Below are 26,564 nucleotides of genomic sequence, written 5' to 3' on the forward strand. Positions count from 1 at the left end.
AACACAATTATAATGTTTGGTTAAAAGCAGTTTCACTTAAACTTTCTATGTTTCCTTGACGAATGTTTCTTAGCCGCGTACTGACTAAATACAACTTGCTTAATAGGGGAGTTATTAATAACAACATATGTCTTTGCATTTAAGGGTGTGGAATATTTTTTTAAGCAAGGAAAAATACATAAAACAAAGAGACAATACAAAAAGCTGATGGGGCGTAAACCTAACCCAACAACCACAAAGCCATCTCATAAGAGGGTATTACAACGAATATAACCAAAGTGGTATAAAGAAACACTAATGTCATACAAACATATACACATCAGCATAATCAAGCAGACCCAACGCGGGGCACGAAACCAGATTGCAAAAGAAACAACGTGTAAAAGCCGCAAACATTTTAACGAAACAGAGACGCGCCTGAATAAATTCATACACATCTTTTTTGAATAGTGAATGAACCAACCACCAAATAGGGGTTCACGTACCATCAACCCCTGCAAAACACAGTAGACTTAACCGCCCTTTCGAGCCAAAATAAACCCATCATTCGAACCAACAACAATCTATTGGGGCAGATCAAAACTGAGTTGCAGAATCCACACACCATTGAACACGGTGTTCAAATTAGCCAACGCAGACCCAAACAAAGGGGTCGCATTTTTAGAACCTTACTATCCCTTCTTTCGGCGCGGAGGAGGATATCTGGAGCTAAGACCAGAGAGAGCACCAACCATCCAAAATTTGGATCCAACACCGCGACATGACCCTTTGCAGACCTTAAATATGTCACCGACCAAAAGACCGACGACGGGGGGAGGTTGGCAAAACGCGCAGAAGCTTGGACGGCAAAAAAGAAGGAATGACAACCAACATCAACGACGAAGGTGACCAAATCTTGTAACCCCCATCGTATCAAACACCGATCTATGAAGGGTCAACCCTCACAGATTTGCAATTGATCTACAAAACAAGAAAAGTACCAGAACTGTGGCGGCACCGATGGAATATCAACGTCGACGGTCAAGAGGCGGTGACTTCGTGAGAACCAATGCTCATACCACCGCCAAACAACTACATCGTGACTAAGGGGTTTGAATTGATAGGGAGAGAAGGTATTGTATGTGGTGGAAAGCTTTTACTTGTATTCAAATATTATGAACCACAAGAATTTTTTTTTTCCCATTTTACCTTCCTCTCATTAGAGGGTGTGGAATTAATGAAGATATGGACCAATTATTTGTCAATTGTGATTTTTTTTTGACAGGTTATGGTCTTTGGCGGCAAATTGATGGGGCTATGAATCAATATCACACCGTTTTCTTCATGAACACTATCTACATTTTGGTGCTTTAGGTGGATTTTCTAAAAGGGATGAGCTTTCATTGAATATTGTTTGACTTTCTATGGTATGGATAATTTGGAATTAACACAATGATCGTATTTTCCAGCATAAAAAGGAAAACTTGCAAACTTTATATGAAGATTAAGTTGCAATCTTATTGGTGGTTGAAATCAAAATATGTTACTTTTGATTTTGATTATCACTATTGACGTCTTCATCCTCAACAATGTTTATTGTTTGTATTTTATCTGATTTGCTTGTGCTTTTTTTTTTTGTTCCTTCAATTTTTTATGACTTGTTGTAACTCTTTGTAATCTCATCTAGCACAACTTGTGCCGAAAAATTTATCATTAAGACGGAAAATCAAAACAAACAGAGTTGTGTTCAGACAGCGAATTCACAAATCAAAATAAAGAAGATTGAAAATATATGGCAATTGGTTATTTAACTAAAAGAGAAAAATAAAACATATATGGCAATTAGTTATTTAACTAAAAGAGAAAGAAAAACAATTTAGATGGGTGATTTTGGGTTAAAACAAGTATAATAAAAAAGAGAGTAAATTACACTCCCCTCTCCTAAGAGAAGTTTGAATTACACTCCCCTCCCCTCTTATGTTAAAATATACATTCCCCTCCCTTGAAAAGTAAAATTTATATTCCTCTCCCCTATTAGATGCTTGAATTACAACTCCCACCCTTAATAATTAAATATGCACTACACTTTAATCTATTTTAACATAAATAAATATTTTTTATAATATATACTAATTTTGAATGACTATTTAAAATAAATAAATTTGTTTCTTTATGATTTAAATGTCAATGATAATTAAATTTAAATAGTTTGTTATTAATTTTATAATTTGAACTATAAAATTCACTTTTAAATAATCATACTTAATCGACTTTAGTAATTTTTCAATTACTTTAATTTTATTTTGGGTTGTTTAATATTTTATAATAAGGTTTAAAACTACATGTTAATGAAATCTTGAATAAAAAATAGCGAAAAATATATATGCATTCAAATTTTGATTATATGTTAAAATGGACCCGCAATACTATTTTTCTATGAAGTGTGTTAGATTTTTTTCTGCTAGATTATTAAAAATAAAAAAAAAATTATTGAGGGAGTAAAGGGTAGATTTTAACATAAGAGGGGAGGGGAATGTAATTCAAGCTTCTCTCAAGGGAGGGGAGTGCAATATTTTCTAATATGTTTTGAATAAGAGGGGAGGGAAGCGTATATTTTAACATAAGGAGGGATGGGAGTGTAATTCAAGCATCTTTGAGGGGAGGGGAGTGTAATTTACTCTAAAAAAACATAATTATATTTTTTTTAAAAACAAAAAAAATGAACCTAATTGGAACAAATTATGTTAAATTTTGTATGAAATATGTTTTTTTAAGAAGTTAAACCAACACATCGAAATTGACACCATGAAAAATCGAACTTGAAGCTTTAAGGAGTAGTAGCGCACTCCAAAGACCAAAGCCAAGGCCACAAAACCTCCCAAAATATGTTAGAACTAGGTTAGAGACCCGGCTTTGCCCGGGTTAGACATATTAAATAAGGTCGTTTCACAGACACATATATAAGCATATTTGATTTAGAATGATTTAAATTTAGGTTAAATTGCTGCTAACCTCATGCAGCATTTTAGAGTGAAATTATTAGGTTAAGTTGCTGCAGACCTAATAAAATTAATAAATAAGGATAAGTGTACAAAATATTGTCAAAAAAAGGCAACATGATAGGAATGAAATTGGTGCGATCATTTTTTTAGTATTAAATAATTGTACAAAATATTGTCAAAAAAAAAGGAATGAAATTGGTGCGATGTATTTTTTTAGTATTAAATATGAGTACAAAATATTGTCAAAAAAAATGCATGAAATTGTGCGATGCATTTTTTAAGTATCAAATAAGTCTACAAAATGCATTTTTTTAGTATTAAATAAGTGTACCAAATATTATAAAAAAAAAAGGAATGAAATTGGTGCGATGAATTTTTTTAGTATTAAATAAGTGTACAAAATATTGTAAAAAAAAAAAGGCATGAAATTGTGCGATGCATTTTTTTAGTATCAAATAAGTGTACAAAATATTGACAAAAAAAGAAGGCAAGAGGATAGACATGAAATTGTGCGATGCATTTTTTAGTGTCAAATAAGTGTACAAAATATTGACAAAAAAAAGCAAGAGGATATGAATGAAATTGGTGCGATGCATTTTTTTAGATGAAATTTGTTAGGTTAAATTACTGCTAACCTAATACAACAAATTGGAGGGAAAAAATTAGGTTAAGTTGCTGCAGACGTAACAAAATTAATAAATAAGGATTCATTTAGACATTAATTCTACCATAAAATAATTATACTTTAGACTAAGCATTAAATTGAATATTTATACGGTAGGATCAAAGTAACTTTTTTTGAAAGGGAAGGATCAAAGTTATATATTCAGGGGATAAGATCAAATTAATTAAGTTATTTATACGGTAGGATCAAAGTAACTTTTTTTGAAAGGGAAGGATCAAAGTTATATATTCAGGGGATAAGATCAAATTAATTAAGTATTTAAATAAATTATTCTACCATTTATTAATTCTATACTAAAATATTTTTTTTGTCCTCGTGAGGTTAGCTCATTTGGTAGAGACAATGCATATATGCAATGTATAGGTTCAAACCCCGACCACCAAAAAAAAAAATATTTTTTTCGCAAGTTATAAATTATCATATTCTTTACTAAAAAATAAATAAATTATATATATTTGGTCTAAAAATAAATCAATCATTATAAAAAAGTTATACACATTTTCATCATTCTTCTAAATAAATTGTTCTCTAGTGCTGCAATTAATATTAGTTATAACATTCCTTTATTATTTTGTCAAAAAAATTCCTTATTATAATTACTAAAAAAAAATTCCTTATTTATAAATAATTTTTTGGCAAGTTATAAATTATCAATATTTTGGTAAACAAATTAAAAATATTATAAAAAATAATTAAATATTTAAATAAATTATTGTGTTAATTAATTCTATTAATGAAATATATTATTTTGGCAAGTCAATTATAAATTATAAATATCCTGGTCAAAAAATACTCTTTATAAAAAATTATACACCTTTTCATCATTCTTTTATATAAATTGTTGTCTACTACTGCAATTAATATTAGTTATAACATTCCTTATTATAATTTTCTTTTGGCAAGTTATAAATGATATTTATTGTGGTAAAAAAAAACAATCTTTATAAAAAAATTATACACTTTTTCACACCATCATTCTTCTATATAAATGTTCTCTAGTGCTATAATTAATATAAGTTCGTCGACCAAACTAAGTTGATTTTGAATTTGAGAAAAGAGTAAGATTTTGATCATCATGGCAACCAGATGCTTACACTTTGCAACATTAGTTCTTACCGTAAGCATCTTAGTGGTAGGAATTTCTGCTCAATTTGAATGTGGTGGTGACTTGAATGGCATTGTATACCATTGCAAACCGTTTGTCTTAAAGGATGGGCCAACGTTGCCACCATCAGATTTATGTTGTAATGCATTGAATGGTGTTGATGTCTCATGTTACTGCCAATATGTGACTCCTCGTCTTATGCAAAATATCAGCATAGACAAAGCTTTGAATGTAGCTCGAAATTGCGAATTGCAAGATATACCTACAGGCAAATGTGGAAGTAAGTTAATTCTTTTTAAAGATCTTAACCGAGAAAATTATACACACACTAATTAGTATGTTGCGACTGAAATTTTAATATCTAAATAACATTTTTATGATTTGTACTCACGGGGCAAATTCATTTTCTATTATCACCGAATAATATTATAAACTGTATGATTTTTAATCCAAAAGAAAGATTAATTTATTAGTTTTACGATATATATTAATTTCTACGTACAGTGCTAATCATGTTTAGTATAAATGTGACTCTTTCAGGTTATAATCCTCCTCCTGCTTCTCCAAAGGCTTGATGCAAAAAATTGGGCTGGGCGCATGCAACTAATATACATGAATAAAATAAAAGAAAAAGCATGTCTTCTTAATTACTGATTTATGTTCTCTCTCCCTTTGATATGTATTTTTATTTTTATGAGTTCAATGATGTGATCTCTGTGCTATGAAATAGATTTGATAATAATACTCAAGTTATGGATCAATTGAACTCGGTTCGAGGGAATACAACCATTTTTTACAATATTATGAGTGGAAGAGTAAGAATATCAAAACTTATCTTTCAAACCATTAAAAAAGAAAAACAGTATTTAACATTATGTTAAATTTAACCAATTTCCCGACTCCTTAGTTATTAATATTTACCTCATTGACATCTACAACAGTATAAATAACAGACCCAACAGGGTGCATCAATTGCAAAGAATTTTTTTTTTTTTAAAGGGGACAATCCAGTCTTTCATTATAAGGTTGAGAACACGCGTTATATATTGTCACTTTTGCCGGATTGTGAACAACCATATTAGCTTCTCTTTTAAGAGAACTCAATATAAAAGTTATTAAAAAAGCGATAAAATGCTTTGACATTTAGATAAAGAGCAATGCTATACATCTAGAGTGAGAGCATGCATCAAGAATAAACAATCAACAATCACAATTCACAGTTGGGCGGAATACATGGGAGGATGGCGTAAAACATGGAAAATCAACAAATAACTGTGCAATGAAACAATGCCACATGTATCAGGAAATCTTCGCTATATGGAAATTCGCAGGCTTTAGCATTTCCGTTAGATAAAATAAAACCTAACTCATATTGATCATGCACACTGCTCAGTTGAAAGAGTCTACTACATTTTAGAGTAAAGAGTAGATATAATTTGTTTAAACCCCGAATCTTTCATCCATTTGATAGAAGCCAAAAATCCCACAACGTCGCCCACATTAATCTCCATTATTGGCCGAACCCACCACCTTTTTGCTCACATGAACATCCCAAACTCATCGCGAACACATATGCCACTTTGTTTTGAGGCTCAGAGAACGACGTGTCGATGTTGCATCTAACAAAGCTCGATGGAGGCCGCTGCCACCTCTTCAAAACCCGAGGTTGTTGCTAATGTTGAGTGTGCATGTGCATTGCCGATGTTAAGTTATTAGAATGAAGGGTATTTTGGGAGCTAGTTTTATATTAACACAACTGCAAATAAAATTATTTGGAACAATGAAAGAAATTAAAAAATAAATAAGTTAGTCATATCATCCAACATCATTAAATCATTTTCTCTTTAAAAAAACATTTGTGAGTGTGACCAATTTTTTTTTAATTTGGGTTTGTATGTATTTCTCATATTTTGGATAGTTAAGAGTGTTTATATGGGCACAAGTACAATCGTCGGGGTGCATAATTTAATTATAAATAAATATAGACCAACCCTTATATTTGTATATGCGTAATTTCTTTACACTCATTCAACTCTTCATTTTCTCTTTATATTTCACTTTCTATCAGATCACGTAATTCGTTTGAAGTGGTGAGGCTGCTGGTGGTTGAACCAGACAACATTGAAATGCCTTGAACTAATCATTATAATTTCTTTGGGAAATTATTAGTACATAGTTCTTTTATATTTTTGTTCTTCTGAAACCACATATAGCTCTATGTTTTGAATCTTAAAAGACAATGATTAGTAGCCGCATATGTGGTTCATTGTCTTTTATATTTGTGTTCTTCTGAAACCACATTATGAAATGCTTTGAACTAATCATTAATTCTCCCTATCAGTAATGATCCTTGGAATATCATGTTCTTGAATATTGATGGTATGCTGTTGTTGTTGTGTATTTGAGAAGTGTGTCATATATAGTGGTTGGAAAGTAAAACATGATATTGATGAGTAAGCAATGCATTGAGTATTTTGAGTGTATTCTTACATTATCACTCAGTTAAGGAAATTTTTTTTTTTTTTTTGAAAGACACTCAGTTAAGGAAATGACAGTCAAACAAAAGCTTCTCTACAACAACTCCTTAATAGCTAGCAATCTAGCATCTTGACTATATCAAATATGTGATGGACATTTAATGCTCCATGAACAAGACAAGAGAATACCATGATAATGGGTGAAGATCTTTGCATGGAGGATGCCATGCAAGCTGAGAGATAGAAACCATGAAAAACATGAAGGAAATTTCCAATATGATTCCAAGTAAGGCCCCATAAGCTCCCTAACCTAGAATTGGCGAGCACAATGTCATCCACATTAAGAGAAACTCATCATTATAAGCAAGAGTCTAGAGTTTAGTGTTTAAGCAATGTCATCCCCAAAATTGTCAACATTTTAAAATAGAGAGATCAAAATATGTAAAATGGTAAAAATGGGAGACCAATATTGCAATCAAGCATAATAATTAATTACCTTATGGATATGGTAGGTAATTACATGTTAATTCTTGGGGGTAAAAAGGGAAAATCTCACCTAAACTAACCTACCCCTTGTCTCTCATAAAAGAGACTCATCATGAGAAACACATACATTTTTGCAAATAAACCAAACAACCTTGTTTTGAAAAAATTGTTGAAAGAGAAGAGACTATAATCACTTTTTTCTTTTGTTTTTAAACCAAACACATTCTTCATCTTCATTGAACCCAAACGCTACAACCCATTTACAATTTTTCGCGTAAACTCATTTTTTTCCTACCAAAGTTCACATTTTTACGCCTAATCATGAACATTGAACCCAAAATCGAACATGGGTCATCTTCCACCAACTACGTGATTCTTGCTGAAGTTGTAACAGATATGATGGAACCTCATAACTTAGAAGAAATGACAATCTCTGATCTTGTTGAAGTGTTGCGTAGAGCTTACTTGACTGAAACTTTTGATAGAGTTGAAGCTGATTTGATGAGTAGAGATGTTGAACTCAGAAAACAGATTCAACACTTACAACACAACGTTGAAATGGAGAAACTTGCAAGGTTACATGCTGAGAAAGAGTTTCAGAAAAGAGAGGAACTTTGTCAGAAAGGGAAGAAAGTACAAGAATGTTATGAAGCTTTGTTGAAGAAATTGAAAACTGATTTAGCTGATAAAGACACTGTTGTAGTACTAAGAGAGAGGAACATTGAGTTGAGGAAACTGTTTGAGGAAGCTAAGACAAGTGCTTTAGCTGATAGAGTCACTATTGGAGAGATAAGAAAGAAGTACGTTGAGTTGGAGTGTGAGGTGAAGAAGTTGAAAGAAAAATGTGTGGAGGATGATAGGAATGAACTTGAAGTACTAAGAAAAAAGAATGGTGAGTTAGATAATGAAGTTTTGGAGTTGAAGCAAAAAAGGGTGGAGGATGGGAATGCTATTAATGATGTGATAAAAAGAAAGAACTGTGAGCTAGAAGCTAAAGTTTTGGAGTTGGAGATTTTGAATGAGAAATGGCTAAATGATAGAAATGCTCTTGACGAGCTTCGAAGTAAATTGAAGGAAATAGTGAACAAGAATTTTGCTACTATAAATGAGAAGCGTAAGGTTGAGATCTTATTCGAGTCTTTGAACACGGAGTTCAGAGGATTGCATGAAAGAAATGCAAGGTTGGAGGATGTTGAAGCAAGTCAGGTTGATCATGTTGCTAATGCACCGGTTGCAACACCTCATGTGTCTGATGGTACAAATGTAAGTATGTGAGCATTTGAATGTGTGAGTGAATTGTTACAACTAACTGATTGTTTAAGTTATATTTTACAGGAAAAAAAAAGAAACTCAAAACCATTACATGTTAAGGATGTCAAGAAAGCCAAAGTCAGGTCTAGTGTTAGACTTAGAACTTTGAAAAACAAGATGATTGATGGTCCAGGCAAAGATGCAAGCAGCCCACTTGTGATTGAAGATGGTGATGAGGTTGATGGTATTGATGATGGAACCAGAGAGTGACCCGAAGATTGGTCCATGTGTGCAGGCAATTAGGACACAATGATTTATGTCTTCTTGTTATTTTGTTTTTTTTTTTATGTAATTAGTAACTTTATTTTGGATATAATACACACAAAAGTGTTATGAACCATTCACTGTGGTATTGGTCTTTTGATATATTGTTAGTAATTTTATTTTGGATGTAAAAACAAAGGTGTTATGAAACACTTAGAGTGGTCTTGGTATGTCTTCTTGAATTGTTAGTAACTTTGTTTTGGCTGCTTCTTTGCAAAGAAATGAAGATGCTTACCAGGTATATGGAAGTTATGCATGCATTTCTTATGATGCATTTTTCGAATTCTACTTAATGCGTTAGATAAATGTTTGGTCAGATTGCTAAGGTAGCTTGGCTGGAACTGTGATTTTCCTGTTTTATTAAAGTCAAAGAGTAGAATACGATGAGGACACTGGTAATTGAAGCCGACCATATTGAAATACCTTAACTAGTTGTCATGATTTGCAAGTAGAGTCTGTCATAACTAAGATAAACACAATTGTCACTAGTATATTATTGTCCTCTGTTGATGGAAGTTGAATTGTGACCTTTGAAGCTTGTTCCTTCCTCTCTCGAGTCCACCCATATTCCATGTTACACAGCCCAGGCAAGCTATTGCCTCTATTAGATGAATTCAATTTTCCTATGGAAATGGGAGTAGCATAGCATTGACTGGAATCTCGGAACCTCAAACAAATCCTGGTTCTAGGGAGGTTTTTCCTTAGCCATAATTAAATGATAAGACAGATATTGAATCTGTTGCAGAACAGACATGCTGAGGAAGTTAGCAGCTTTGAAAGATGAATTCATGAGATGAAGCCCTAATTTCAGCCTCGAGGATAGGGGAGTGCCTCAGGAAGCCGAAAATATTGGTAAATAGATTAGGAGAGGGAGATAGATGATCCTAGAGACAGATTGTGGACCATTTGTGTCATGATCGAGGTTCAATGGTTGATAGGTATACGCAAGAAGGCCCAAGAAAGTTGTTGAGACGGAAGTGTCTAGTGGGAGTTAGTTATTCAGTAGGATCGAGTAGGAGTAGTGGAATGAGAGTGGTTATGTAGTGAAGATTACTTAGAACATAGATGGTGTGAGTGATGAATACATACTACACAGTAGTTCTTTTCTCTTCTGAAACCATTTATAGTTTTTACATTGAATCTTACTTAGAATACAATAGAATGTCCTTCTATTTATACTCATCGTTGTTGGGTTCCTATTGTGGAGGTATGATCCAACACTAGAAATGGGATGACTGAGTGATTCAAATCTGCATTTTTTGGAAGGTATACATAAGAAAGCCTAAGAAAACGGTTCAGATGGCAGGGTCTAGTGGAAGTAAGTTATTCAGTAGCATCTGGAAATCATAGTGGAATTAAAACAGTTGTTTAGGTCAGTCAGAGAAGAGAGGGTGTGAATGATTGTTATCTTGTTTAGCAGTTAATATGTATACGTTCCTAAACTTATCACCTGCAGAAATGGCATAATTTCTGCCAACGGTATTGGGTTGGTAGATGAGGTGGTGGATGAAATTAAACTCACATCATGGAGATGAATGTTAGAGAATGAAGATGTCCCTCATATTGTTCTATGAATGGTTGTAGGATCCCTTGTTGTGCCTGTCGCGTTGATTAGCCCCTTGTCTTTCGGTAGGCTGTTAATTTTTTCTGGTTTTGGTCGTGGTTGGTTCTGAGTTTCTCCTCCATTTCTGTTCCTGAGTTGCTGTCATTTTTTGGCATTCTTTGCTCTCTTTTCAAGTGCAGGGTGCGGTCATGTGTTTGTTGCCCATGTTGTGCGGCACTGCTGCCTATGGTTTGTGCATGTTTTTATTTATTTTTTTTCGCCTTGGTCTCGAATGCTCTCGTGGCCACAATTCAGTTTGCTTCCGCATTGCAGCTGCAGTTGCTTTGGAGTTAAGCTGACGTTTTTAGTTTATTGCTCTTGGTTCAACTTCTAGTCCTCACTATATAGGTGGTGTTGCTTTACATTTTTGGCTTTTTGCGTCTTACTTGCTTTTGCAGTGGTTCCCCTGTATTGTCTTGCCTCTTTTCCGGGTATGTTTTTTGTTCTGAGCTATGAAGTACGGACGCTCCTCGGATTAGGTGTGTCTTGGTATCAGACACGCGTCGGTGCCTAACACGACATCGACACATATGATTACATTGGATTATGTCATTTTCTCAAATTATTAGCGGTTTCGGTGTGTCAGTGTCCGTGTCAGTACTTCATAGGTTCCGAGTGTGTTAATGAAATCTTTTGCTGATTCATAAAAATGCATGTATGGGAGCCATGGTACGTTTGTATCTAGGCGGACTAAAAAAATTCAGTGTCATCTATCATGTTTGTTCAATATCTAATTGATAGAAAGTAAAATGAAAAAGTTTAGATTTTATAAATCAAAATTGAGTTTATTCTCAAAAGCAAGTTTGACTAGAAATGATATCTGGTTCACTCAAAATCAATTGATGAGTGTTTTATAAAGTTGATTTTGATTTGGCAAAAGTAACTTCTGTTAAAATCGAGTTTGAAGTGTGAAGTTTGATTTTGTTTTTCTATTTTAAAACAAGTTTATAGTCAAATTCGCGGTTAGGTTTTTTTAACTCGTACGAAATCTCTAGCATATTAATTTTTTTTTTTGAAAGATCTCTAGCATATTAATTACTTCTAATCAAATTTGCTATTGAGATAGTTTTTCATAAAAAACATAAAAAAAGAAATTGTCAATATTTTTGAGACACTTCAACTTATAATTGCAGCTAATGTATCAGTTCCAGCAACAAACTAGTATAATGAGTCTCATCAAATTGCAGTTATCACTTCGAATACCTTGGAATAAACTTAATTATATTATTAACCAAATTTTTAAAAAAAAAAATATTTAAAACAAATCTTAAATTTAGTAAACTTAAAACAAAAACTCCAATTATCCACCACTTGTTTAGGTAGTTGTGATAGCAACTAGTAAATCTATAATCTGTGGTTATTGTTATAAGATCTCGTCATCACTACATGATCGTTGCAACTTTGTCAACACTAAACTCACAGTGTGAATTGTTTGTTTAATAATCAACAATTTCTTAATATTGTGTTTTATGAACTGTGCAAAATTGTTCAATGAGACCTAAAAGGTTCAATTACACGATTTTTTTTATACCTTATATTTATGATTTTTTTTTTTTCAATTTAAATATTGTATTTATTATTGAAGAGCGCTGAAAACCTCCTTTTTCTATTGGTTGAAACTTATACGAGTCTCGCTATGTTTATTTGAGACATGCATAATTTGATATGACTCGTATGAATTTCAAAAATTAGAATAAATATGTTGGGTTGTATGTGTATTTAGTCTAATATTATCTTTGATAAAAAAAAATATATATATTATCTTTACCGGCAGAAAGACAAACATTTTATCTTTGATAAAAAAAAATATATATTATCTTTACCGGCAGAAAGACAAACATTTACTTGTCTATTTATAAAATAAAAAAAATGTAATTTAATTTGTTTGTTTCTGTCTTATGATATCTATCTCATCTAAATATATTTAAATTTTACTTTTAATATTCAATTTAAAATTTAATATAATTTAAATTGGAATATGGCAAAAACATTATGTATTATAAAGAAAAATTTGTAATAGAAAAGTGTTGAACTAAAATATAGTTAGTTTTTAAATTTCTTATAAATGTGAGTACAGTTGAAAAAAAGAAGAAGAAAAATAGTAAAAATGATTGAAAAGAAAGAAAGAAAATATCCATATATCTGGATTATATTTATTATCCGACCAAAGAGTGAGCAACTCTGTTTGATTGCTGCTGCCATGGAGCTCTGTACTCGAACTTTCACAACTACTTCTCTTCTTTTCAACCCTTCTTTCTCTCTTCCTTCTTCTTCTTCAAATTCTCTTCATCTTCATCTTCATTCCAAATTCAACTCCTTCAACCTCTCATCTTCTTCCATTCAACCTTCTCTTTTTCATCACACTTCTTCTCCCTTCACTGTCTCAGCTTCTCCATCTTCTTCTTCAGTTGAACTTTTCCCATGGGAAGACTTTTGTTAGAGTAGATAGATAGATTCTAAAATAAGCAAACTATTTTTCTTCAGTTTGATTTTTTTTAAGTTTATTATGTATTTCAATATATTTTATTTATTTATAGATTGAACATCTAGTGTAGCTAGTCCTGGAAGAATGTTATGAGTGTATTTTCTTGTATAACTTACTATATAGCCTGATGACAAAAATTGTTTAGTTCTTTTCGTTTTATTTCCTGATTTAGAGTTTAAGTTTTCAAAGTAATCTGGTATATTTGTATTTATTTATGAAAATATATAATAAAATAAACTATACAATCCATAGTGTATGGTATAATTGTTTCCATGGAAGAGTGTAGGTGCAAGCGTGCAAGTATCATTAATCAACTGCAAATGATATTCTTAAGAGAAGATAATGCTAAGGTATTCATATTACTGAATATATTTATGCTATCCTGCAGGTTAGATTGCATGTGGAGGTACCATCACTGGTATGCGAGGACTGTTACGAAAGGGTCCTAGTTGAGTTTACAAAGTTCGCCAAGGTATTATTGATTTATGCTTACATTATGTTTATAGAATTATATTATATATCTTTCTCGTATTCAATCCAAACAAAATTCATTCAGAAAATTGTTTTTGTCTGCGAATAGTTAATGACTAGTTTATGATTTCTGATATCTAAATTGGAGGCTATAACCACTCTACATTCTCTTCCATGCAAAATTTGAGGTTACTGAATTTTACAATTTTAAGATTTTTACCCTACCATATCATATACAAGTTTACTATTTCACCCTCTTTTAAGAAAACATGCTGCTTATAAGTTATAGTAGTATGAGCTAATTTAACAATGTTTTACTTCAACAGGTACCTGGATTTCGTCCTGGAAAAAAGGTCCCGGAAAGTATTCTTGTTGGTTATGTGGGGAGTAAAAATGTTCAAAAGGCTACGATCGAATCAATATTGAGGAGGACACTTTCACACGCTGTAACAGCGGTATGTTGTAATCTGGTTTTCTCATTTTTGATGTCCTTGCGTTCTTTCTTGATGTTAGCTTTTTAGACAATGTTGGGTTCACTCTGCTTATTTGCAATTATATCCATGAGTGATTCCTTGATCATGGCTAGTAAACAGCTCTCTACCAGTCATATTCATCATATTTACTGAAATCTAGTTTCGTACTATAAAGATGTTTGTTGGTCCATGCACATTGCACTAACACAAACTGATAATCAACCATTCCACATTATCGATGTCCATGATAGTAAAATTGTGTGAGATATATTTTCCAATGAAATGCCTTTGACATGAGGACTTGTTACTGCTAAAAAGATTTAATAATAATGATAATTATTTATTATAATTTTTCCAATCGTTTGTCCAAAGTTATTACTGAAAAATGTGGATTATTGGATCAAGTAATATTTTGATCTTTCACTTGAACATCTTATAATCAATTTTGTTTTATAGGTTACTGGAAGGGCTTTGCAGGATTCTATACGTATAGTTACTAAATTTTCTGATATGGAGGATACCTATTATTCTCTCGGATATCTTAGGTAATCAATACGTTACTGTTTGAAATTCATTTTCAGTGACGCTCATTTCTTCCTCCTTTTTTTGAGTCTGTTATACCAAAGTTATCTATACTCATAAAATAGAGAAAAGGAAGATCATAATGAAGAATGCTCACATTATCAGCCGATGACTTCCACACTGCAGATTGTATTACTATTAATTACTCTCGCTTATTTCACTTTTTCAGGTATGATGTGATTGTTGATGTTGCACCAGAAATTAAATGGATTTCTGATGATGCATACAAAAACTTGAAGGTTGTTGTTGAGATAGACAGTGAAATAGATGCTCACATAGCATCTGAAAAAGAATTTAGAAGGCGTTACAAGTCAGCTGGTGTACTGAAAGTTGTTACTGACAGAGGACTACAGGTGATTGAATTTAATTTGTACCAGTCAACTAACTGACACTTGTTTTCTTTTCCATTTTTAATGTGGTTTCTTAATAAAAATGATATTCATGTCAAACCTCTGCGAGTCGTTTTATAACGTTTTCAAGTTATACCAAACAAGTGTTCAGAATCTATCCATATTTCCTCATGAATGTTTTATTTAGTCGCAGGCTCGCAGCAAACTGTTTTCGTATGAATACCATTTCCTTTTATATGTATTTTATAATTTATACATCATCTTGATAATTATTGTGCGTATTTAATTTTACAGGTCGGTGATGTTGTTGTACTTGACATCTCAGCAACGACCGTTGATCAAGAATCAAATATCAAAAATATTCCTTCTGCTGAAAGTAAAGGTAGGTGATGTGCTTGCAAAATGGTATTTAACTGATTTGTGATAGCAGTTATTTTGGGGTGATATATCATGATCATTTTTTCATCAAACATCATACTATGTATGCAGGATTCAATTTTGATACAGAGGATGGTGAAATATTAGTACCAGGTTTCCTTGATTCTATAATTGGAATTGGTCGAGGCGAAACAAAGTCATTCCCCCTTGTTTTTCCTGAAACATGGAAGCAGGAAAATCTCCAAGGTGTTCATGCTCAGTTTACTGTAAGTTTCTAATGCTGAATCAAAAGATTAATTATTTTAAAAACACGAGCCAACATACAGCATAATAGTTTTTCTTTTGGTTTTATAAGATACCAACTTGTTCACATACATGTATAGTTTATGGATTTTTGCTTTCATATAATTTTCTTGTACCTTTGATCTGTGTTTGTGTATGCACACGAGCCCATTGAACTTTAACGGAAGCAACTAATTGAGCTTCTCTTTCATTTCTAACAGGTTGAGTGCAAAGAACTTTTTTACAGAGATTTACCAGAGCTGGATGATTCTATTGCTGATAAACTTATCCCTGGATGTACCACAGTGCAACAGGTGACTTTTTCTCCCTCAAGTGCAATTGTCATAGTAAAGTGTATACTGAAGAATTATTATATTTGTTGAATTGTGAGTAAAATTCTCCGGCATGAATTTCCAGGTCAAAGACTTATTGTTAGAAAGATTCCAAGAGATAGAGCAAACAGCTAGGGAACAAGCAACTGATAATGCTATATTAGATCAGATTTCTAAGGTAACATTACATCATTAGGTAACAGTATTAAATTGAATCTGTCTTGTCTTCCAGATTAGAATGTACCTCACAACATTTTTTCGATATGCATGCTTCTTTTACCTTGTGCATAATGATGTGTTTCTGACATGAACACGCTTGAGTATTTTTTTTTTCTTTCTTTTTCTGGTAGCTATATATTCATATAATCATTCTTCAATTTCTGAACTTTTTCGCTTAGTATTCATATTGTCATTTCAGATGGTAGAAGTTGATATACCTCAATCCTTGTTTGATGAACAAGGTAGACAGCTATATGGATCCAGCCTATTAGAAATGCAGGTATTGATTCAAGTAGGAACATTCTTTATCCAATCAGAAAACTTGGATTCCAACATTTAAAGGAAAAAAAAAATCTCTCTCAAGCGCACACATTTATTTATTTGTTCTTATTTGGCGCAATTGTGATGATGCAGACAAAAATAAAACTAACTGAAGAGCAGCTGGCTACTCTATCAAGTCCAAAGTCCGTGAATGAATATCTTGAGCATCATAAGGAAAATATTACAAATTTGATCAAACAGAACCTGGCAGTTGGTGACATATATAGGCGTGAAAATATGCAGGTATGCTTATCTGATTAAGATATGTATTCTATACAAATAGTTACTCAGGTCATACTGACAATAAATATTTCCCATTGCCAAAAGATGATATGAGTGTATAAGCGCCACTCAGTTTAATCTGATTGAGAAATAACATTTGTTTTACATATCACATTATTTATTATTAAACTGTCTAGTCTATTTAGTAAATTATTTGGCTTATTAGAATAATTCTTTCCTATATGTTGTTCTCTAGCTTCCTACTGAAGACATCATCAAAGAGGTTGAGAATTCCATTGCTGAATTCAAACGTCAAAAACAAGAATACGACGAGGAACGTGTAAAGGAACAGGTTTGCACCTTACTTTTGAATTTGCTTGCTGTTATTTTGTTTTAAATTTTTGTTTCAGCTGCTTAATCATTGCATTTATGCATATCCGAAATAAAAAATATTATGTACCGTTTTTAAAATGGACCGTGTAGGGATAAACACTTCCTACTTGCATAGTATTTTTTTTTTCCTTTTGAAACAGCAAAAAGAGATGTATATTCTAAATAATGGAATATAAAGGATACTAAAACCCAAATACAAACTAAGAACAATGGCTATCCGAAAGGATTACACGGTATCTTGATTAACAAAAGTCACTTCATTTTGTAGGCAATGGTAGTTTAGGTTGCATTTTTCAATTTTAAGGTTGAAATCTGTGTCTTGAATTTCTCTCTTTCCTAATTTAAAGATTGATTGATATGATCTATTTGAACTTTCTTGAAGGTTCAAGAAATACTAGAAGGAGCTAAGGTGCTAGAATGGTTGAGAGAACATGCAGAAGTTCAGTATATAACAAAATGAGAGACAAGCACCGGCCAAACAAATTAGGAAAGTGAGATTGCAGATCCATTTAAAGAGTTTTCTTTCGGCCAATGTAAGTTGTAAGAAAATAAACAATACTTGATTGAATTTTGTAGAAAGAAACATTAAGAATAGAAATATGTGTTACAAGTGATGATAAATCTTTTCTTGAAAGTAGATAGCGCTAACAAAAACAGTAGGAAATAGTACAGAAAATCCTGCAAAGAGTTCCATTTGCAGCCACCCATTCCATGCTAGAAAGAAGTTTCAGATTCTATTTAAAATCTCAAATCTTTCCAACAACTATGTATGCATGGAAAAACACCGATATATTTCTCGTTACACGCATGCTTAAAATGTCAATGTCAATCCCAAAAGGGAAATAAGCAATGTGATATTCAAGGATCTCTGTACTCACTTCTAAATATACTCAGCAGTTAAAAAAGAGTGGCCTCAAAAAGATTCTTTATCAATCTCCATCATTTGTAACACCAACTGAAGCATGCTTGATAGAATGTACACAGTGAACTTGTCATGTATGCATTAATTGCCTTTCATGTAATATCTGCCCAAGTCTTGTATAAAGAGCCAGCTGCTCCTCAAAACCAAGGTCCCTCATTATCTACACGATAAATATAAAACAAAATGATTCCCGACCTATGTAACACATACACTTATGATTTACATTCAATTTCCAGGGTGTGTTTGGTGTCCGAGACTGACACATATACATTTAATTTCTTCCATTTTTAAATTATTATCAGTGTCGACGTGTATGTGTTGGTCTTTCAGAGTTCACAACTTAACATTTGATTGTTTGGTCATGTCCAGGGTGAACGAAGAGTATCACGTGGAAACAAAATCCTTTAATTTTTACATGATTGAAAACTGTACAATAAATTGGTTAAACAAAAAAACTCACCTGGTCCAAAAGCACATCAATGGAATAGTCATGGGGGACAATAAATGACTGATGGTAAATGTAAACAAAAACTGCCATCACCATCTGAAAAATATGCATAACACGTTTCTTAATAAATACTATAAAAATATGAAAAGAACTGTGTCCTGATTTAAATCATTTCCTGTTAAGATACAGACCAAGGATTATTCTAGTGTAAAACAAATATATCTATGTGCAAACCTGGCAGTCCATTCTGTCAGTAAATCCGCCATGTCCGGGTATACTGTCACCAAAGTCCTGGATTCATTGTGAGAGATCAGTGCTATATTTTGGAGTTTTAAAGTGAAAGGTGAAAAGCATATGATTGCAAAATCAACCCTACTATGATCAAGAACATACCTTGATTTTAAAAGCTCTTTTGAAACCGCTAGCGAAAAATCCTCCAAATGGTGCTATTATGGATGCAAATAGTCCTAGCCACAAGGCATGCCACTGTACTGGCAAAACTGCTATCTCTTTCTCAGGAATCTACAAAATGTTGCACGATGAAAAAATTAATCTTGTCATAAGATTATCATAAACGTCAAAATATGAATGCTAATCGCATCAACAGAAAGATTCGTCACTTACCCAATGAGAAACAAATCCTGGCATTGGAATGTACTCTGGCTTAAAAATTGGGTCAGGGTCACACTCAAGCCAACCAGTTGATAAATCCTGAATTTATTGCACCATAGATTATCAACAAACATTAGGAGCAAAAATCGAATATGTCCTCTTAATCTTATGTGACTTCACTCAATCAAAATTGTTACCTTCCTTGGACATGTTAACCAATTGAAGCGTCCCAAAAAGTTTGCAAACTGCACAAATAATGGGAAATCAATTATTCTTCCAGTTTGTTATTCCAATATCTTATCAAATAGTTTGCTTTCATGGTGCATCATGTATCATTAATTGATTCTTACCGTAAATGCCGCAATCATAGTTGCAACAGATGCTCCAATAAAACCTTCCCATGTTTTCTTTGGAGATAACTTGATCAGAGGTGTTTTCCCAAAGAAGAAACCAAAGATATATGCAGCAACATCATTCATAGCAATTAGAGATGCAGGGAAAAGAAACCTTCAAAATAATGTTAACATGTTATTACATTATAATAATAATTGAATGCATGAAGAATATAATGGTTAGCAATGACAAAGAAATTAACAGTAATAGAATGAATTAATATGTATCAGAATTCATGTTACCAGAAAATTCCTTGAAATATATTAGCTACCGTGAATGCAGACTGTGTAAACACAACAATAAGTATCATATGTGTCCATGCATACTGGCCAAATTGATATTTGTAGTATCTCTTCTTTAATGAAAGAATAAACCATACAAAACCTGAAATCATACATGAAAAGATTTACTCAGAAATGAATTTATTATACTATAGGGAAAACCCTGAAATCATACAAGTAAAACACATTTAAAAGTACTAACCTGCAATATATAAGAAGTAACATATAACCATCTGATACTTGATGAGGTTGCTGACAAGTCTATAGAAAAATTTATCTGATGTCACTGTATTCACAAGGTGTTGACTGAGAATACGGCCGTATACGTATAGCATCGCCGTGAAGAAAAAATGCCTGGACATTGTTGTTTTCAAATCTTATCTTTTCTTTTGTGAACTAAACATCATGAATTGAATATTTAGAAATTGTATTATGATTAATAAATAATGATGCTTACCAATTCAAGAGCTTAAACTTAGGGAGACGTTTATCTTGACTAGCTATTCTCAATAGATTAAAGAGCTCACTAGCCATAAATATTTGGATCACAACCACCATGGCCCAGATGTAAAGATGACCCATATATATGATAAGTGAGACAAATGCTAGCATCCATAGAGATGAATATGCACGTATCCACATTGATCTGTATTTATATTTATCATTTACAAGTAAAATGGCTCCATTTGATTTGCTTATTTCAGGAGGAAACTGATACAGAAAAAAAAGTTAGAACCATCAAAATACCAAAATTAAACATCTTCACTTATGATATTCAATATATGAATCACCTCTCGTACATATGAATATATTTGGTAACACAGAAAGATACATGTTAACATTACCACACTAACCTCATTTGAGCGTCTTCTGTGCCGAAAATTTGGTGTTTTTGGTGAAATACAGCCATTATCCGCGTTCAAATCTCTCATTGTTGAATTGATGATATAAAGTTCAAATATTTGTTGAGGTGTTATACATGCATAGAGACTCAGAACTTCCCTGAGACTTCAAATGGAAAAAGATTATATATTGAATTACCTTCATTCATGTGAACTTAGTACTCCTAATGAATATTTCAATCACTTTGCTAAACTGAATTGATATCCAAAATACTTTTGAACATATATACTCAGAATTGCCTAATGCCTCCTGAAATTAGTATTTTAGACACTTAGATGTGAATATGTATATACATACACACACATTCAATTTTACTGTGAGATTGAGTATTCTAACTCATTACATCAAAATCAAATATGATCAAAGTTACCTAGTAACAAGTATTTGTGATGCAAAATGTTATGAAACTTTAAACACATCTGTGACTGTAAACAACATATAATTAAATCTACATTAGAATGTAACATTGAGAGTCACAAATGTACAAAATTAACCATAACATTTTTTCCCTTGTGTTAAAAAAACATATGTACTAAAAAATTAATGGAATCCGAATTAACCCTAAGAATGAAATGGTAGAAATGAAAAGAGTATACGTACTTGGAGAAATTCCTTGTTAGCTAGCACAGTGTAGAGATAGAAAATGAGAAAAAAGATGAAGGAACGTTGAAGATGAGGTTGTGTAATTGGATGTGGATTTGCTATGTTTGAGGAAAACTAAACAAGAATAACAGAAAACATGCAAGGACAAGAACAAGACATATGAGAGAGAGAACTTTAACTAACTACGAGAGATACGTGAAAGTCTTCATTGACCAATCAAGGTGATCCCTCACCTCACTCAAACTCTATTATATAAAGTTTTATTTTTCTTTCTCGTAGTATATAGTCCGTCTCATTTTAACTGTCTGTTTAGAGTTGCTCTACTTATTTTTTGGTCAAATAACCTAATTTTAGAATTTTTACCATTTTAAAGTGAATACGTGAAAAATCTAAAGTTTGAACACCGACTCCTGCATATATAATGCAATGTCTCTATGATGATAGAAAAAAATTGCAAAATTAGTACTTGTATACCATAAAATACTATCATATAATATCACCACAAAATACAATCATATCCATCTTATCATACTTATATCTAATCTTTGTTAACAATGCTAAATACCTTGCAAACCCTAAACCTAAGCATTTTGGGCGCCAATCAAGCAGGACCGTTTGATCAAATCAGCAAGCTAAGCATTAATCTCATCCTTTGATCTAATCTGATTGCATTTTACGTTAAATTCCCCATGCCTTTTACGTTCAACGCTTTTGGTTGTTGCTTTCCCCATTCCATGATTGCATTTAATGTTGTTATTGATTCCAAAGCCTTTGATATGATACCAATGTATAGGTATCATTTCCATGATACATGATGAATGAATCTGAACGTGTATATATACCATACCATGGAATCACATGAATCACATCTCATTCTTTTTCAAATTCAATCGAATCCCATGGCAAATAATGGAATCCAGGCGCTGCTTGCCTACCATGATTTGATAGGTATAAGTCTTCCATCCTTTGATATTGTTGTTTCCAGTTTTGTACAAATCATTTATGTTGCTTTTTTGTTGTTTTTTTTTTAACAGCACCTCTGATAGATGTCATACTTCTTGACTATAAACAAAACCGTTTGAGTCTTTCAAAATCTTCCTTCTTACTTTTCCAAAATCATCCTTCTTGACATTTTTATCTAATCTCTCTAAGGTGAGAGAGAGAGTAAGACGAGAGAGAGAGACTCAAAAGATGTCATCGCATGGGATAAATCCACGTCAGCCATCATCGGCGAAGCCGTACGTACCACCAGTGATAGCTCCACAAGATCTTCCGATCGATTACGCCAGTTTCATCGCTGTCTTATTCGGCGTTATGTTCAGGTATAAGCTGGGTTCGTGGTTGGCTCTCATATTTTGTGCTCAATCCATTATTAATATGAGGAATGTTGAAAATGATCTTAAACAAGTTATGATGGCTATGATGTTTTCTTTAATGGGATTGATGACAAACTACTTTGGGCCTCTAAGACGGCAAGCAAAGTTGAGATCTCAAGTTCTTGAGATGAAAAATTACCTTTTTTTGAGCCTTTTCAGGATTAGATCAACAAGCGCAAGATGGAATTTAGAGTAACTCAGTGTCTGTGATTTCTAATTCGTTGTATTAAATATGCTTCTGAAACTGCATATCTGTCAATTTGGACAATTTGTTTGATGTTATAAACTTTGAAATTTAGAGTAACTCGGTGTCTGTGATTTATAACATTTTGTTTGATGTTATAAACTTTGAAAGTATGTTATAAACTTTTCACAATGGTGTTTTGGATGATTTCAATTCTGTTTTGTCTGTTTTTATTTTGAGTTTGCGGACCAGCAAGTTTTTGTTTAAGAGATATGCCAGATTTTGTATTGATTGATATGTATGCACTTGATTATCTAAGTACCTCTCCCTTTATTTTCAATGAAATTTCTTTTTTGTGTCCCATTATTGTGTACAAGTATCCTTTACGATATATAATTCATCTGCGGTAGTGTTTAAGGAGGTAGTGTTTGGGCTTCTTTGGGTTGGTTGTGGCTGCTGCTACTGTCGGCAGCTGCTGATGTTACCTGCTGGTGCTGTGTTTCGGCTGCTGGTGCCGTGCCTGTTTGAGGAGTAGCTGAGTTTTCGATGCTGTTTTGGGCTAGCAGCTGTAGTTGTTATGCTGGCTTCATGTTTTTCTCTTTTCTGTTTGCTGTCATGCCTTTATCAAAACCAGCTAACATAACTATTACTTTTTTATTACTACTATATTCGAAAATGTAGTTTATTGGTTTATTATGCTTCAAATGTATCAGCACCACTTCAAATGTAGTTTATAAGGAGATATTCGAAAATGTGTGACCCAATATTTGTACGCCCTTAAATACTTTTTATGTTTATTTATTTTATTTTTTATGTAATGAATAATATCAGAACTTTTTTAGCTTCTCCATTTTTAATGTCCCGGGCGGTAGCACGGGGAAAAGATCTAATCTTACTTATCTTTATATCTAATCCTAGCTAGCACTCCACCCCTAATTCCAACCCTAAACCTAATTGATTTAGGCGCCAATTGATGTTGATCGTTGATTTCAATCAAAACATATTCAACCGTTGAATTTAAATTGTTGCCTCCCACTATATTGTTTGTTTCCAACGCAAATAATAGTTGGCCATTAACCATTAATGCTAAATGTATTTCCATTGCACCACTTCATTGTTAGGCAGTACATGATTCCAATGAACCAAAAAGGCTTCATCTCAATTAACTTTGTTCATTTTCCAATAAATAAATAAATAAATCAACATTTGCCGTCAAAATTTGAGACCCATTTCACCTCTTCCCCTCTCGACACCTTCAAACTTTTCATCCAAATTTGCTTCGGCGTCTTTCACTTCTCCTCCCCTGCACACTCGAAGAACCAAATAACCATCAAACGTAACACCCATCGTCGACCGTTCGTCCTTCTCAACGTCCTTTCATGCTTCGTTCATCTTCCCAAAATCCTCATGCATGTCACCCCATCGGATCATTCGCTCGCTTAGTTTTATTGCGTCACGCCGAATCATCATTTCCGGTCTCCACTCCGTCATCTGAAACTTGATGCTATCCGTCGACTTTTTTTGGTACGCCTGTTTTTTTATTTTGCTTTGTTTATGGTCCTTGATTTTGCTTTTATCATTTTGAGTAGCATAGTTTTAGTTTAATATCAAACTTATTCTTTCTACCTGCTTATGAAATAGTTTGAAGCTTTTTTTTAATAGTACTTTCAATTGCAAATGAGAGCTTCAAATTAATGTTAGTTTATGTGGGTTGTGGAGAATGCAGAATTAGAGGGTGATGTAGTATTTTTCTATCAATCAAAAGTAAGTATTGTATATCGTCTCCACAGGGACTAGCGCGATATTCAAGCCATTCAACAATCAATATTGTTCTAAGTGTACGGATTTAAAATGTTTGTTTGTGTAAACATATATAAACTATTTGACATAAAATAAATAGAGAAGAGATAGGGCCAATTCGCTTGGGGTCAGAGATACTCAACCAAGCGTAACAGCTGCAATCTCTCGATCAATTAACGGATTCTAGCTTTTTAAACGATATTATCACAATCACTCGACAATATCATTCGTGTCCAAATGACATCGTTAGTTCTAAGAGATCGTTTAAACATCGATTTCCCAAACATTTAAACGATCACAAAGTCGTTCGGAACTTCGGATAATCTAATCGACGATTTCCCAACCGATTAAATTACCCAAAAGCATCAAGTTCTAGATTAAAAGTGATTATCGAATATTAACATCTATGTCTAGAGTGATAACTTAAGATAGATTGTTATTCTATTTCTTGATTTAAAAGTATGTGTCCAAATCATCTTGAATCTCTTTGAAAGCATTAAAAGCAAGAATAACAACAATATTGAATCAATAAGCTAGAACCATATATTAAAATATCAAAAGAGTACATAATAGCTTGTTTGATTACCTCAATACTACAAGAGTAGATGATAGCTACATATGTCTATGAAAGCTATGCAAAGGATGAAGAAGAGATGAAGATTCATTGACAAGATCCATGATGTCTCAACAAATCTTGGCTTGAATCTACTCCTAACACACTTGCTGTGTGTTTCTCTCTTAAGAAATAGCTCTAACCTCTCTCTAGAATGCAGAAAATATCTAATAAAACAGTAAGTAAGTCTAAAGAGAGGTGAAAAATCTATTTAAATGGGCTGAGTTTGGCAAATTTTGCTAATAGCGAAATATGAAGCCAATTATTGTGTTTGTTTCAAGGTTACCATCAACATTCATGGGAAAACGAGGTTAGGAATTTAACATTATCATGTTTGATAAAAAATTGTTCTCAAATACTATTTATTTTTGGGATTAAAATGTTCGAGCAACTTCTAATTTTTTTCTTATTTCTATTATTTTTCCTATTTCTATTTTATATCTTCAACCAAATTAATTTTTTTAAAAATGTTCTTAAGAATATGAAAATTTTACCTAACAAATTTGTCGAAATAATATTCTTTGTAATAGAATTCTTAGGAAAGCGAATTTCATAAACAAATTTTTGGAAATTATTGATATGGAACAAAGCGGCAATGCGGTTCCAACACTTTTCGACAGAGTCGTCGATCACAAGTACGTAATTGAGGATATTTTGATAGATGGTTGTATACATCCATTGCAAAATGACAACGTCTAAACATTTCCAAAGTCGGATCACTAGCTTTGATGGCGGCAACCACTTGGATGGCTTGTTCTTTAAAAGGGTCACTCCTTAACGAGGGAGGACCATGAGAGATAGAGGTTAGAGTCGTTGTCTAACGTCGCCTGTATGATGGTTTTTATGTTGTTTACGATGAAATCGGAATGAAAGTTGGGTTTTGCCGCCGGAGTGGCTTGGCTGGAAGTTGATGAAATGTCAACAATGTTATATGTGAGGGAAATGGTTCCAGCCATGGAGATGACGATGAGGGGCGACAGTTTGTGGAATAGCACTTGCAGTGGCGGAT

At 32.8% G+C, this 26,564-nt stretch overlaps 4 protein-coding genes and 1 pseudogene across 5 annotated transcripts; 4 read left to right on the plus strand and 1 right to left on the minus strand.

Moving 5' to 3' along the window:
* Positions 1 to 4,741: 4,741 nt before the first annotated feature.
* On the plus strand, positions 4,742 to 5,346 carry LOC146925058 (putative lipid-transfer protein DIR1). The gene is made up of 2 exons (XM_085711927.1): positions 4,742 to 5,051; positions 5,312 to 5,346. Exons 1-2 carry the CDS (start codon positions 4,742 to 4,744, stop codon positions 5,344 to 5,346), a joined length of 345 nt encoding a protein of 114 aa, XP_085568053.1.
* A 2,419-nt stretch (positions 5,347 to 7,765) lies between these two features.
* LOC146925059 (uncharacterized) lies at positions 7,766 to 9,592 on the plus strand. The gene is made up of 2 exons (XM_085710028.1): positions 7,766 to 8,997; positions 9,070 to 9,592. Exons 1-2 carry the CDS (start codon positions 8,056 to 8,058, stop codon positions 9,253 to 9,255), a joined length of 1,128 nt encoding a protein of 375 aa, XP_085566154.1. The 5' UTR covers positions 7,766 to 8,055; the 3' UTR covers positions 9,256 to 9,592.
* A 3,497-nt stretch (positions 9,593 to 13,089) lies between these two features.
* LOC146925060 (trigger factor type chaperone family protein) lies at positions 13,090 to 18,041 on the plus strand. Its single transcript, XM_085710030.1, has 13 exons — positions 13,090 to 13,333; positions 13,713 to 13,869; positions 14,195 to 14,323; positions 14,798 to 14,886; positions 15,093 to 15,276; positions 15,568 to 15,655; positions 15,763 to 15,917; positions 16,155 to 16,247; positions 16,351 to 16,443; positions 16,684 to 16,764; positions 16,899 to 17,048; positions 17,284 to 17,379; positions 17,803 to 18,041. The coding sequence occupies exons 4-13, from the start codon at positions 14,852 to 14,854 to the stop codon at positions 17,878 to 17,880; spliced, it is 1,053 nt and encodes a 350-aa protein (XP_085566156.1). The 5' UTR covers positions 13,090 to 13,333; positions 13,713 to 13,869; positions 14,195 to 14,323; positions 14,798 to 14,851; the 3' UTR covers positions 17,881 to 18,041.
* On the minus strand, positions 17,959 to 21,712 carry LOC146925061 (phosphatidate cytidylyltransferase 1-like). Its single transcript, XM_085710029.1, has 12 exons — positions 21,580 to 21,712; positions 20,931 to 21,084; positions 20,534 to 20,787; positions 20,279 to 20,430; positions 20,038 to 20,179; positions 19,753 to 19,909; positions 19,600 to 19,647; positions 19,415 to 19,501; positions 19,184 to 19,312; positions 19,025 to 19,081; positions 18,803 to 18,886; positions 17,959 to 18,502 (listed from the first exon to the last, which is right to left on the minus strand). The coding sequence occupies exons 2-12, from the start codon at positions 21,006 to 21,008 to the stop codon at positions 18,413 to 18,415; spliced, it is 1,278 nt and encodes a 425-aa protein (XP_085566155.1). The 5' UTR covers positions 21,009 to 21,084; positions 21,580 to 21,712; the 3' UTR covers positions 17,959 to 18,412.
* Positions 21,713 to 22,386: 674 nt separating this feature from the next.
* Positions 22,387 to 23,355, plus strand: LOC146925062 (protein Asterix pseudogene; annotated as a pseudogene). Its single transcript, XR_015010348.1, has 2 exons — positions 22,387 to 22,530; positions 22,617 to 23,355. The product of XR_015010348.1 is annotated as a protein Asterix pseudogene (transcript).
* Positions 23,356 to 26,564: the final 3,209 nt, after the last annotated feature.

This window comes from Medicago sativa, chromosome 5 (assembly GCF_051527215.1).
Source record: "Medicago sativa cultivar Bolivia chromosome 5, Bolivia_mono, whole genome shotgun sequence".
Classification (NCBI taxonomy): Eukaryota; Viridiplantae; Streptophyta; class Magnoliopsida; order Fabales; family Fabaceae; genus Medicago; species Medicago sativa.